Source organism: Monomorium pharaonis, chromosome 6 (assembly GCF_013373865.1).
Source record: "Monomorium pharaonis isolate MP-MQ-018 chromosome 6, ASM1337386v2, whole genome shotgun sequence".
Lineage (NCBI taxonomy): Eukaryota > Metazoa > Arthropoda > Insecta > Hymenoptera > Formicidae > Monomorium > Monomorium pharaonis.
This window is the reverse complement of record NC_050472.1, coordinates 16,631,158-16,646,318: the sequence shown is the minus strand read 5'-3', so window position 1 is coordinate 16,646,318 and position 15,161 is coordinate 16,631,158. Positions and strand designations below refer to the sequence as shown.

Genomic DNA, 15,161 nt, shown 5'->3' with positions numbered 1-15,161 from the left:
TCAGTACTGAAATCTATAGTTTACGTTACATATAGGGTGCGTTCTTAAATTCGCAACGGATGCAGCCAGATACATCAGAATGTCATTCCATCTTTGTTACTTACGGAAAGTTGAACAAAGATAGAATAACACTCCAGTGCATCCGTTGCGAATTTAAAAACGCATCCATACTGTAGATTTTCAGTACTGACAGTAAATATCGGAAGTAAATATCGCAGCCAATATTTTTTCTCACTTATTGCATCAGTGCATCAGTGCAACTAGAAAGAACAGACCAAAGGACAGGCCAATGATCATAGAGTGTATGTGGTCACCGAGCGTACGCACATGGTCGCGGAGCATGTTTATGATGTTACGTTTCGTCGGTATGACAGGTTTCATAACCTAAATATTCGTCAACTTTAACTATTAATATCTTGAGATATTTGAGGTGATGTGTTTAAACTAAATAATTATCGAAATTTGTAACAATTAAAGTGTTGTGCTTTATGTTTTTGAAATTAAATTTGCATTTTATTAAATATATATTGTGTGATTGTCACAAGTGAGGTGAATTGGTATTCACAACTGTATTAATTTAAATAATATTGAAGAAGTGGCAACAGGAATTACAAAAGGATCCATGCAGTTACAATACATGGGATTCATTTCAGCATGAGATTATCATTATTGTCTCCGCTATCTGAATCTTGTGCAATGTAACGAAATCATCAACATTGCAGCTTGACTAATCATTTGTATTTATTGAAGAAAAAATATAACTCTTTTTTGAAACATATGTTTAGATAATCATATTTGTTTTTAATTTGTCTTGTATATTTGTAATTCAGTGAATGGGTGTAAAGTGTTATGTTATATATTGTGTATAATTCCAAAATTTAATCAAATTTATGTAATTTTATTTTTTAATGTTGCTGATATAACTTAGTTTATGACTATACTTTATTTTGCGAAGAGAATTGTGTAGATAAAACTGTATGGAATGCCGTTACAAAAAATGAAGAATATTTTAACAGGAATGAATTGTTATTACTGAAACATAATTATTAATTCTTTTCAAAACTTACTCGATTTTAATTATGAAAGCAACACCTTTATATTTTAATTTTATCAAAAAATTTATGTGTATTAAAGTTATATTTTTAAAACATATGTATGTGTATGCTTATTGCACAAAGTGTTTGTTTTGCAAGATGTAAAATTAGCAAAATATAAAATGATATCAGGAAAGTAATGGATGGAATGCAGTTACAAAATATGAAATATGTGTCAACAGGCATAAACTCCTGTTGCTGAATTTGATCTTCATGACAGGTAACGTAATTAATTCTCTTTAATTTTACTTACTTTTTCAGATTTTACTTAGTGGTAATGAATTTAAATAATTTGAAAAATAACACCTTTCTGCTTTAATACAATTACAAAATTTAATTGTAATTATATTTTCAGAACATGGTGGTGAGTTATCTACTGTACTAAGTGAAAAAATACATTATTGTATGTTCTACATGTTCTTTCCTTGTTATTAAAAGCTTCATATATTTTATATATTTTTAATGTTACTAAGAGTGACATGATTTCTGGCTCTGTGTTATTCGGAAGAGTGGTCAAATTTTGTCAGGGATCTTTTGGCAAATTCTGATTCTTAAAGAGTTTAGTTAAAAAATACAGAATTTATTTTAACAAGACTTCATCTTATTGTTTTCATATGTGCATCGTGTACAATATAAGAGAATCGTGCATATTTAAACGATCAATAAAATATCTAATATATTTGGCAACACGATTTAATTAAATCTAATCAATTAATCAAATATATTAGATCTTTTATTAAATATTGTCTGTTTGCTATCAAAAATTGATAGCAGGCTGTGCTCAAAATCTGCTAACGTAAGTTGCATCTAGTAGAGCAGACTAAATTGACTGAAAATGTCCTATACCATTTTTCAATTTTTTCAATATTTAATGAGTTTTTATTTAAAAGTAATCGACTTGGAAATATCGCCAAGTACCGGTAAGCGTGGCGAGATAAGTCCGCCCAGCAGGACGCGCATTCGCGGTTTGCTAAAATTGTTTATAAACTCGGCATGGCCATTGTCGTTTATAAACAATAACTCTCTGCGTGCCTAGCGGTCACTCTATCTTCATGCAAATTTTCTGACACTGTATAAAATAGTTTAATGACAATCGTCAAAAAATGCATGTGTCGTCAAATTCATTATTTGCGTGTTTTAGAATAGTTTGACGACAGTCGTCAAAATATACATGTGTCGTCAAATTCATCATTTGCGTGTTTTAGAATAGTTTGACGACAGTCGTCAAAATATACACGTGTCGTCAAATCCATCAGTTGTCCGTTTTAGAATAGTTTGACGACAGTCGTCAAAATATACACGTGTCGTCAAATTAATCAATTGTCCGTTTTAGAATAGTTTGACGACAGTCGTCAAAATCGTCGATTGAACGTGTAAAAATTTGACGACCGACGTCAAAATCAACAAATGTCGTCAAAATCGTCAATTCTTTATAAAAATTGTCGTCAAAGCCATCAATTGCCAAATATATATATATATATATTTTGCTTTCATAAATAAATTTTTTTCTAACAAATAAATATCGAAGAAAACGTTATAAGATATTTGGTTCTCAATACTTTGACTTTTTTCTCTCAGTGTGCAACAAATACGATTGATACGACGGATATTTCTGACACTATCAAATATCGCTGCGCTGTACTTTTTCGTTTACGTAAATACGCGTGTAAGCGCAATACATTATCTTATAGCACGCAATAATCGGCTAAGTGCAAAATGAAAATTGACGATTTTCCATTGTGCTTCTGTTTCAGACTATTGATTGACGTTTCCGGGCGTAGCCATCCTTTTTTTGAGGCCGACTCGCAGCAGAGCCTTTTCCAGCATCCGCACGTCTTCAATTTAATAAATAATTGCGCCAATATGAAACTCGACGCTTATCACACGCATTACAGTACGAGTCACAGCAAAAGCGTGAGTACAAAATCAGATTACCCGATACGGAGCACGTACGGAGGGAGCGTTGCGCGGGTAGATGCACCCGAAGATGCATTTCAATGAGAATTCAATTAATTATCTCGTTAGAATTATAACTCCAATTTTACTGACTATTGACTTTCGCATTTTACGTAACTCTCGTTCCAAAGAGAGATTTAATTTTTCTTTCGCTTTGTTGATACGCGTTAATACGTGTTGTGTCCTTAATAATTTTGCAAGGATAATTGTCAGTCGCGATTTCGCTGGAGCCCTAGCTAGCATTCGGGCCTGGTGCCCCCTCCTACTTCCTTCTTCTGGCTCCCCGGTCTGCGCAAGTACCCCCCTCTCCGACCTAGCCGGCTGCCGGCGCTCTCGTGCTCCCTCCTCTTTAGTGTGTGTGCGTTCGGTCCCAGCGCCCGTAAGATCTTTCAAGGCGTTCGGCGACATATTTATACGACAGTTGCAGTGCGTAATTAAGTGCGTAAAGAAAATTGTATCAAGAAGTTGAAGTGTGATTTAAATAAAGGAGTAAATTTAACTAAAGAATACTGAATATTCTGACCGCCTAGCCCCCCGAGGAGACTCCCGGAAAGGCACGTGCGGAGAGTTCGCGATCAATTCATTCGTGAAGCTCGCATACCCACACAATACGCAACAAATTGGTCCTTCGAGCCGGATTACTGTCCGACTATCAAGCACGCGGACATTTCCGGCACAGCAGCATCACTGCAACTGTCTACTGTCCGAACATTCTGCCGTATCATTTACGCAGCGGCTGCCGAGCCTTCTCGAAAGGCATCTTCCACCGATACCTGGTCAGCGTCTTTTCCAAGTTTTGCCGCACCAACGCGCCTGGAAATCGCTCAAGGTATCTCAAGGAACCTTCTCGAGGCACCGGTCCAGCCGCCATATTGCGTTACGGCACGCACGCTCAGCAACGAGGAATCGTCTCGAAGCGTCGGTCCAGACGCCACATTGCATTTCGCCGCATGCGCTCAGCAACAAGGACCCGCAGCGAGATTTCGTCCCAGACGTCATACTGCGTTACGCATCACGTGCTCGGGCTCAAGGACCCGCATCGAACCGCCATATTGCATCCACGCAACACGTGATCGGCAACGAGGATCCGCATCGACGCGCCAGGTCATCCGCCATCTTGCGTCCCCGGTCTTCAACCCACGTGTTTCTGCGCGCGCCTTAAGGAATATTCATCGAAGATACACAAGTAAGGAAAGCTTTTCAATTTGCCGATCAAAACGTTTCTTAATCTGTTCGTTGAATATTGTTTACTCGAGTCCCGCGATGGCAACCGATTTTGATCCCGCTCGTGCTAAAAAACGTCGCTCTATTGTAAAGTCAGCATGCACGCGGATAAAAACGTACGTAGACTCTATTACCGCGGTCACCCCGAGAGTGCTCTCACAACTCGAAGAACGCAAGGGAAAGTTAGAACAGTACTGGACTGAATACAATGATGTGCAAACGGAGTTGGAAATGTATGATGACTCCGAGCAGAGTGATAGAATCGCGTTCGAAGATGCCTTCTATGAACTGTCGTCCAGGATTCGCGACCGGTTAAGGCCTTCGTCGGCATCGCGCAACGTGACTGCCCCCTCCCCTACGCCGTCAAACGTGTCTGACGCGCCTTCGTCTTCATTCAATGTTCGTCTGCCCAAGCTCGATCTGCCAAAATTTTCGGGCAAATACGATGAGTGGGTTCCCTTCTGCAATGCTTTTCGATCAGCTATTCACTCGAATCCGTCTCTGAGTAATGTACACAAACTGCAATACTTAGGAGCCGCGACCACCGGTGACGCGCATAAGGTTATTTGTTCTCTCGAGATCTCGGACGAAAACTATCCGGTCGCGTGGAATTTATTGAACGAACGCTATGACAATAAGCGCGTTATTGTACAGAGTCACCTCAAGGCTCTAATTGAGCTACCCATTATGAAGAAAGAAAGCGCCGCCGAGCTCCGGCAAATCGCCGACGGTGCCGCGCGACACGTTCAAGCTTTAAAGGCATTAAAGCGTCCGACAGACAATTCCGACGACTTGCTCGTTTATTTGCTTAGTGCAAAACTTGACCCGAATACCACGCGCGATTGGCAAAAATCTCTCGCAAATGATAAATTGCCCACATTTCAAGAGTTCTCGAGTTTCTTGGTACAGCAATGTCAGGTTCTTGAATCTACTCAAAGATCTTCTGGTGCCGGCGCGCGGAACGCAACGTCGCGCTCGCAATCCGACAGTAAGCAGAAAACTACATGTAACGCGGCCGTGCAATCTAAATGTAATTATTGTCAAGCTGGCCATTCCATTTATCAATGCAAAAAATTCTCAGCGCTTTCGGTTCAGCAGCGAATAGAAAATGCTCGGTCGCGCAAACTGTGCCTCAATTGCCTGCGCCCGGCGGATCACGCCACCAGGCAGTGTCCGTCCGGAAGTTGCAGGGTGTGCTCTCGTAAGCACAACACGTTGCTACACCTTCAAGGCTCTGCCTCGGATCAAGCCAAGGTAGAGGACGAAACGAACCAGGTGTCTAACCCGGTCGAGGACACCGCGTCTAATTCAACTAACGTTGTTGCTACTCACTGCTACCGGGCCGGAAGTTCCGATTGCGTCATGCTGTCAACCGCGCTCGTGATTGCCGAGGGAAACAACGATTTGCGGCGCTCCTGCCGAGTGCTTCTGGATTCTGGATCACAAACCAGTTTCGTCACTAGAGAATTCATGAGGTCTCTAGGTCTCACTCCGCGCTCCACAAACGTTTCTATATCCGGTATAGGCGGGGCTATGACGTGTTCCAAGCAAGCGGTGCAAATTACGTTACGATCCAGATTGAATTCTTCTTCTCTCACTGTCGATTGCATCGTAGCCGATCGTATAACTGATGACTTGCCGAGCTTTACTATTAAGCGTTCCGCCTTTGATCTCCCGCGTAATCTTCCGCTGGCTGATCCCAATTTTAATGTCTCATCAGGAATTGACGTCTTGATCGGTGCTGAGGCTTTCTGGAGCCTTCTCTGCGTAGGGCAAATCAGGGCATCAAACAGACATCCCCTACTGCAAAAGACAAGATTAGGCTGGATCCTAGCCGGTAAATTAAATGCGCCGCCTCCTCCGACGAGGCATGTCAGAGCTCTCCACTCCGCTGTTAGCAATTCCACACTACATCAGCAACTTGCCAAATTATGGCACTTAGAGGACATCTCTAACGTCTCTCAAGCTCTTACTTCTCAAGAAAAGATTTGCGAGAATCACTTCGCAAGTACAGTGACCAGAGACGCTCAAGGCCGATACATTGTACAGCTCCCATTCAAGCAGGAGTTGGTTCCTGAATTAGGGCATTCCAGAGATATCGCCTTGAAAAGGTTCTTCTCCTTAGAAAGACGTTTTGCTCGTCAACCTACCTTGCGGGCGAGGTATTCAGAATTCATGCAAGAGTACCTCGCGCTAGGTCACATGCGTCCGATCCGCGAAGAGCCAACAAGCACGGTCAACGCCTATTACCTTCCTCACCACTGTGTGGTAAAGGAGGACGCGAAGGGCACTAAGCTCAGAGTCGTCTTTGACGGATCATGCAAGACTGAAACCGGACTGTCACTAAACGATTGCTTGCTAACAGGACCGGTCGTTCAAAACGATCTTTCCTCTATTCTCTTGCGATTTCGCACTTTCAAATACGTCCTAGTTGCCGATATAATAAAAATGTATCGCCAGGTTCTAGTACATCAAGACCATACGCGATTCCAACGAATCTTGTGGCGTCAGGATAAAAGCGCGGAACTTCGAACTTTCGAATTACTTACTGTTACCTATGGTACCGCATCTGCCTCGTACCTAGCTACGCGATGCCTTACTCATCTGGCTGATCATTATTCTAGCGAATTTCCCGTTGGCTCTTTGCGTCTAAGGCGCGATTTCTATGTTGACGACCTGCTTACCGGGGCTGACACTAAGTCCGAAGCATTAACTATTCGGGATCAAATTATTTTGTTGTTGAGACAAGGATGCATGGAACTGAGTAAGTGGGGATCTAACTGCGCCGAGCTTTTAGAGAACGTCAATGACCTCGGCGAAAGACTTGTGTCCTTCGATAAGGAGAGCAACTTTCTCATATTGGGTATCTTATGGGACAGAGAAGAAGATACGTTTCATTTCTCATTCACGGATTCGCAAACCCCCAGCACTATATCAAAACGGTCTATATTGTCAGAGGTGTCAAGCCTATTTGACCCTTTAGGATTAATTGGTCCCGTAATCGTGGTCGCAAAGGTACTGCTGCAGGAATTGTGGCAATTGGGTCTGGACTGGGATGAGTCCATTCCCCAGGACCTCCACGCCAAATGGATTCAAATTAAAACACAGTTGCCAGATTTGAGCGCATTACAAATCCCTCGTCGCGTTAAATATCATGCTGATCCCAATCGCATCCAGGTTCATGGCTATTGCGACGCGAGTCAACTCGCTTATGGTGCCTGTATATATGTTCGCAGTCAAATTGATACAGACAGCTTCCGCTCGCAGCTTCTATGCTCGAGATCTCGAGTTGCGCCCCTCAAGGCGGTTTCCTTGCCACGCCTCGAACTCTCGGCGGCCTTGCTTCTGGCTCAACTCGTGGACAAGGTTAAGTCCGCGCTACAACTGCCTCACGTAAAAATATTATTATGGTCAGATTCGACCGTGACGCTGAACTGGATATCGTCTCCGTCTCGCCGATGGTCCACATTCGTTGCCAATCGAGTCGGGGAAATCCAGCGCATAACCGAGCCAATAAGCTGGCGGCATGTCGCGTCGCCCGACAATCCCGCGGACGCCTTGTCGAGAGGCCTGTTTCCGAAAGATTTAATTCACTCTGATCTGTGGTGGCATGGCCCGGACTATTTGCGGCAGCCTGAGGCTCAGTGGCCCTGTGGCAAGTTTAATCGTCTAGATAACGTCCCTGAACAAAGGAAATCTGCACTTGCGATGGTCATTCGCACGGACTTCAGCATCATAAACGATTTGATTGCTAGATTGTCTAGTCTAAACAAAATATGTCGCGTCATAGCTTATTGTCTCAGATTCTCTAAACCCGCCTTAAATAGACCTTCTACCGCGGAGACATCCCCGGAGGAGGTTCTCCAAGCTCTACATGTTTTATGCAAGTTGGTTCAACAACAAGCATTCACTACCGAGTATCACGCACTAAGCAAATCTCAAGACATTGGTGCCTCGAGCAACTTAAACTGTTTGTCTCCTTTCATGGACGATCACGGCCTGATGAGGGTAGGGGGGAGATTGAAAAATTCCTCGCTCTTACCAGACGCGTGTCATCAAATAGTCCTTCCGCGGAACCATCTACTAACAAAACGTATAATTGAATTCGAGCACGTTCGCAACCATCACGCCGGCTTACAAGCTACTATGGCTTTTATCAGGCAGCGATTTTGGCCTCTCTCTTTGAGAGCTATAACCCGCAAGGTCTTACACAGTTGCGTTACTTGCTTCAAGGCCAAACCCGCGTTTTCGGAGGCCTTAATGGGTTGCCTGCCAGCTCCAAGAGTCACGATGTCTCGACCCTTCACGCATTGCGGAGTGGACTACGCCGGTCCCGTGAACCTTAAAGAGGGTGCGCGTCGCAATGCGCGATGTCATAAAGCATACGTGGCCTGCTTTGTGTGCTTTGCTACCAAGGCAGTGCATCTGGAGCTGGTCAGTGACCTGACCACTGATGCCTTTATCTCCGCTCTTAGGAGACTCATATCCCGCAGAGGGAGGCCTAATCGCATCTATTCGGACAACGCTACTACCTTCGTAGGGGCAAGCCGGCAAATGAAAGAATTTTACGACTCATTACGAACAAACGCTACGCAAACGGCCATAGAACGATTCTTGCGCGACCAGCAAATCTCTTGGAGTTTCATACCTCCTAACGCTCCGCATTTTGGCGGCCTTTGGGAGGCGGCAGTTAAGTCCGCAAAACATCATCTTGCGCGAATTGTCGGAGGGCATAATTTGACTTTCGAAGAAATGCTAACTATCCTTTGTGAAATCGAGGCAATATTAAACTCGCGTCCCATAACCGCGTTGAGCTCCGACCCGAACGATATGTCATATCTAAGCCCGGGGCACTTTTTGATCGGCTCTCCTCTGAACAGCTTTCCTTACCCTGACCTAAGCGATGTAAACACAAACAAACTCTCACGATGGGAGGTTATACAACAAATGCGCCAGCATTTTTGGTCCAGATGGAGCGCCGAATATCTTCCTTCTCTCCAACCGCGCCTGAAATGGAGACGGGAGAAGGGACCTCAGCTAGAGGTCGGTCAGCTTGTCCTATTAAAGCAACCGGGCCTCCACCCCTTGCAATGGATGACCGGACGAGTGGAGCAAATACACCCTGGCACAGATGGCATAGCGCGCTCTGCTACTGTCAGGACTGCTAAAACGTCATATGTCAGACCTCTTTCCAGGTTAGCGATAATACCAACGCAAGCGACGAATCAGTAAACCGTGAGTTTGGTTGACTTCTAGCTCGTTTAATGTTAATTTAAGTTACTATGTTCCTATTATGTTTAAGATGTAACTCCATGATCCGCGTTCATGCTCATTTTAGTTTATAATGTTTATTAGCGTTAGTTTTACGATAAGTATTTGTCCTGTAAGTTTACAATTATTAGATTTAAATAATGCACCTTAGTTTCATTATAAACGCTCTATTGTTTCAAGTTGCAGTGGATTGACCGGCTAAAGCTCTAGGCCTGTTAGAGCGTCATTCTCTTCTGGATACATTGTAACCACCTGCGGCTTCTAACTTGGGCATTGAAGGGCAGTCCCTTCAAGGCGGGCGACTTTGTTGTGTCCTTAATAATTTTGCAAGGATAATTGTCAGTCGCGATTTCGCTGGAGCCCTAGCTAGCATTCGGGCCTGGTGCCCCCTCCTACTTCCTTCTTCTGGCTCCCCGGTCTGCGCAAGTACCCCCCTCTCCGACCTAGCCGGCTGCCGGCGCTCTCGTGCTCCCTCCTCTTTAGTGTGTGTGCGTTCGGTCCCAGCGCCCGTAAGATCTTTCAAGGCGTTCGGCGACATATTTATACGACAGTTGCAGTGCGTAATTAAGTGCGTAAAGAAAATTGTATCAAGAAGTTGAAGTGTGATTTAAATAAAGGAGTAAATTTAACTAAAGAATACTGAATATTCTGACCGCCTAGCCCCCCGAGGAGACTCCCGGAAAGGCACGTGCGGAGAGTTCGCGATCAATTCATTCGTGAAGCTCGCATACCCACACAATACGCAACAATACGTGATAACGACGACGTTCGTCAGAAAATCGTCGATTCTTCCGCGCGAAAACTGCTTAATCTTTGTTACGCCAGCTGATGACCTCACGATTGTCGGGGCGGTATTTTTTTTTCTCTTTACCGCCGAAAGCAGCAGGAAACTCCGCTTAACCATGCGACCTTAAGACCCCCATCGCCGATTACGCGAGCGGTAAAAGTGCACGGAACACTTTCTACAATTAATTATAGTGTTCGGGGCGCGATCCGTCTGTTGCCTGACGCCGCCGGTCCTTAATTTCGTCGCTACGGATTAATTATGAAGCACGTTCGTTAAATACAATTCGACGCGTATCATTTATTTCGGGCGTTCTCCGCCCGTATGGACGTTACGTCGGATAATGTGAGTCGCGCATTCTTTCGGGCCACTTTATTTGTAGTAATCCCTTGTAATCCCGCAAAAGAAACGTCCGGGCTTTTATGGATTACATACACCTGGCTGGCTAGTTTATTACTTACTTTGTGCCTTCCCGAATCGCACCTTGCACGCGGACAGGATTATCTTTCGTGCGAAATAAATGGACTTCAATATATACAATAATTTAATCAAATCTGGTACTTTAACAATGACCAAAATTAATCATCAATTTGTCTTATAATTAATTAATATGTATGCTTTTTTGTAACGAAAATGATTTTACGAGTCCAAATAATTATTATCATTTTTGTTTTTCCTTTCTGCTTAATCATGTTACTATTCATTGTAAAACGTTGCATTATAATGCGACTTAATAGAAATATTATGTTTATATTATATATTATAATTAGTACATTATTAGTAGTTATATTTAAAAATTCGCTATATATTAAATCTATGTGCTATCGTTTGTTACACAGAGTGGCGGTGGTGACGAATTGTGTCCTAGAGCGATGGCTTCCGTGTCGTGCGGACAACTTTTGGTGCTGAGGAAGCTAGCATTAATGAAACTTACGGCGTGCATGGAACGACATTGTCCGACTCATCGCACTGGCTGGAACTGGCAACTTCCGAAGTTTAGGAGGAAAATTAAGTCGCCCGATTACAACGACAAGGCAGTTTTCGGTGTACCGCTTCCATTATCTCTGCAGAGAACTGGCCAAGCATTACCAGGCTGCATTCAGATCGCCCTAAGATGGCTGAGAGCTAACGCTGTAGATCAAGTGGGCATTTTTAGAAAGAGCGGCGTCAAATCTAGGATACAGAATTTGAAAGTCGTGATGGAGACCGAGGGGGATAATGTTAATTTTGACGGGCAGCAGGCATTCGACGTCGCCGATCTTGTGAAACAATATTTCAGGGAGCTGCCGGAGGCTTTGTTAACAAACAAGCTCTCAGAGATATTTATCGCCATTTTCCAACGTAAGTTTTTACAATTTCTGCTAGCTTTTTTTCTAATTTCTAAGCAACGCTGAAAATAAAGTGTATGATTTTACGATGAATCGGTTTTTCTCACAGATGTCCCGGTGGAGTTACGACCTGATGCCGTGCAGTGCGTCCTATTGCTGCTTCCGGACGAGAATCGTGAGGCATTGGAGATCCTGCTTGACTTTCTCAATCACGTTGCCAGCAACTCGCCCTCCAATCAGATGACAGCCTCGAATCTGGCTGTGTGTCTGGCTCCAAACCTGTTTCATTTTAACCACAGCACGGATGTGACGAACAGCGTGTCGCCACGTAGGCGAAAGACCGTGGGCATTCCCGATCAGCGGGAACTGTCGGAAAACAAAGCAGCTCACGACTGTCTTTTGTTTCTGGTCAAGATGCATCGTGAATTATTTATGGTGAGTGCCGAAGCGTTGTCATTCGTCGATCCCAAGCACAAACGAGGAAAGAGAACACAACTCACTGCCTCTTCCGATTCTTTCAGGTCTCGTCGGACATGCTGTCGCTGTGTCACTTCCGCATTAAGTATGTGGAAGAAATTTCGGTCGCGATAGACGAACTTGGCCCGGAAATGAAACAGGATTGGAAGGGTTACTTGTACGCCTGCACCATAGAATTGCTGAAGGAAGCGCGAGAAAAGTGAGTGCATGTCATCCTTATAGTATAATTTATTTGCGAAAGAAATGATAAAATAATATAAATGTAATAAAAACTATAGAGTCAGGGATACATTTTTTTTAATAGACAAATATAAATAAAGGGAAGAAAAGGGGTGACCTCCTTTTGGACACGTAACGATTGGACACCGCTCGATTGGACACGCACGATTGGACACGCACGATTGGACACGGCTCGATTGGACACCGCACGATTGGACACCACACGATTGGACACCGCACGATTGGACACCGCACGATTGGACACCGCATTATTGGACACCGCACGATTGGACACCGCATTATTGGACACCGCACGATTGGACACCGCATTATTGGACACCGCATTATTGGACACCGCACGATTGGACACAGCACGATTGGACACCGCATTATTGGACACCGCAGTCTTCTAGTGAATAACATTTATATATCATATGACAGATTATCTAAGCTTAGAAATATCTGGCAGAAAAAAGCTTCGATTTGCCAGAAAAAAAATTGAATTTTAAATATCTATATACGTATTTTTAGGAGCATCTCGTTTTGCGTGGAAAGTTTCAAACCTATGTGGTGCAGAAAATGCTCGCACGCACACACACACACACACACACACGGGGGGGTGCAAGGGGGGCCTTCGGCCCCCCCTCCCGCACCCACCCCGTCCAAGTCGCTAACCCATGCAAACTGTATTAGAAATCTGCATACACACACGTAAATGTGTGTGTGTGTCCAATTGTACGGTGTCCAATAATGCGGTGTCCAATAATGCGGTGTCCAATAATGCGGTGTCCAATAATGCGGTGTCCAATCGTGCGGTGTCCAATAATGCGGTGTCCAATAATGCGGTGTCCAATCGTGCGGTGTCCAATCGTGCGGTGTCCAATCGTGCGGTGTCCAATAATGCGGTGTCCAATCGTGCGGTGTCCAATCGTGCGGTGTCCAATCGTGCGGTGTCCAATCGTGCGTGTCCAATCGTGCGTGTCCAATCGAGCGGTGTCCAATCGTTACGTGTCCAAACGGGATACTCCCGAAGAAAAGAATATGTATGTCAAACCTATAAACTATAAACGAATAAATAAATTAACAGAGGATTTATTTACACTCAAATGGAAACTTCGCAATTCGTTCTAGCAGAAGTTGCGGTTGGATCACGGTAGACAATCCTGCCGATAACAGCGTGGAAATGGCGTATAAAAAGGTCGGCGACGGGCACCCGCTTCGTCTCTGGCGAGTGTCGACTGAAGTCGAAGCTCCGCCAAACGAAGTGTTGCATCGTGTGCTAAGAGAAAGGTACACCTGGGACCCGCAACTGTTAACGTACAGACTGGTGGCCAAATTGGACACCAATGCTGAGGTCGTTCAATACTCCACCGGGAACATGAGTCCTTTGCCCGCTCGAGATTATTGTGTAGTAAGGTGAGTTAAGAAAATTTGTATCATTTGTGTGTATTGTAATCAAATCTTTTTTATCTATTTATTATACATAAACATATTTATATTATTTATAAACATTGTTGTATTATTTTTATAAATACCAAATGTTTTATTTTACGTAAATTTTAATTGTTAGAGATATTCACAGTCTACAATTAATTTTTGTAGATCTTGGCTCGATCTTCCCAAAGGTGCTTGCGTCATTGATGAAACATCCGTGCATCATCCTGACGCTCCTGTCATGCTCGGGGGAACTCGCGGCATCGTTTTGGCCTCGCGTTATCACATCGAACCATGTGATAACGGCAAATCCCGCATTATGCATTTAACCAGAGTCGATACGAGGTAAGTAATGTCAATCGTTTCTCTTGAATAATGTATTTTATTTACTTTGGTTTGATCAACATTTTCTTGAAAATATTTTCTAAAAATTTATTTAAAGCGAATTATTTATTTTTATTTACTTAAAATTAAATAATATTTATTTTATTATATTTATTTAAAATAAAAATTGAGATAAAATTGACTTGGGAGTAGACTAAAATTTACAAGATAAAAATTGTTTTCAGGGGTCGCACACCTGAGTGGTACAATAAAAGCTACGGGCATATCGCTGCTCTCCATCTGAACAAAATTTGCAATTCCTTCAGACGTACCACCGATGGATAAAAGAAAGTAAGGTTTGAGAACCGAGTATCGTGCAACAGCCATCGTTGCACGGATCTGCCTTTCCTTCCTCTTCGTCTCACACTACAAGTACCCGTCGAGCAACAGTATGATCAAAGGATCCTAAAGGACGTGCTACAAGTCCAGCCTACCATCGACGAGGAATAATCGGTCAGTGCAATTAGCAGCCAAAACCCACCGATGTCGTCGGTAACTTTATTCAGTAACTGTTTTTAAATTCAACAACCTATTTTATTGTATAGTAGTACAATAGTACAATTCTTCTCCGTATGACGTTTATATACGGTCCAAGAATCTTGCCGTCCGTTTGTCATAAGAGTTTTGAAGATGCGTGATACAAAGAATAAGAATGGACAATCTTGCTCAGCAATTTTAATAATAAAGATGGCTTAGACGCGTCTATCAGTAATTTAATCATTTTGGGATACAAAGGACGACTCGTTATTTTTGCAGTTTTAATGCTGTTTTAATGTTATTTTGAAAATTTATAGATTCTATTGAATCTCGACTTTGCATTTGAGCGCGATTCTTGCAATCGCATCTTGCTGCAGTTTTTTTTTTTTTTTTTTTTTTTTTTTTTTTATATGATGGCATTTTAATGCTAAAGATAGAAGAATGGTCAATAAACACTTTCAGTTGTGAGATAGAAGATAAACGTCATTCGGTTTTTGATGACTATTTCTATGT

The 15,161-nt window shown here is 43.1% G+C and overlaps 1 protein-coding gene across 1 annotated transcript; it reads left to right on the top strand.

Annotated features, from left to right (window-relative positions):
- The first annotated feature begins 239 nt into the window (after positions 1-239).
- Positions 240-14,223, top strand: LOC114254192 (stAR-related lipid transfer protein 13). Its single transcript, XM_036289060.1, has 6 exons — positions 240-3,008; positions 11,169-11,670; positions 11,767-12,092; positions 12,179-12,333; positions 13,485-13,769; positions 13,956-14,223. Exons 1-6 carry the CDS (start codon positions 2,811-2,813, stop codon positions 14,134-14,136), a joined length of 1,647 nt encoding a protein of 548 aa, XP_036144953.1. The 5' UTR covers positions 240-2,810; the 3' UTR covers positions 14,137-14,223.
- Positions 14,224-15,161: the final 938 nt, after the last annotated feature.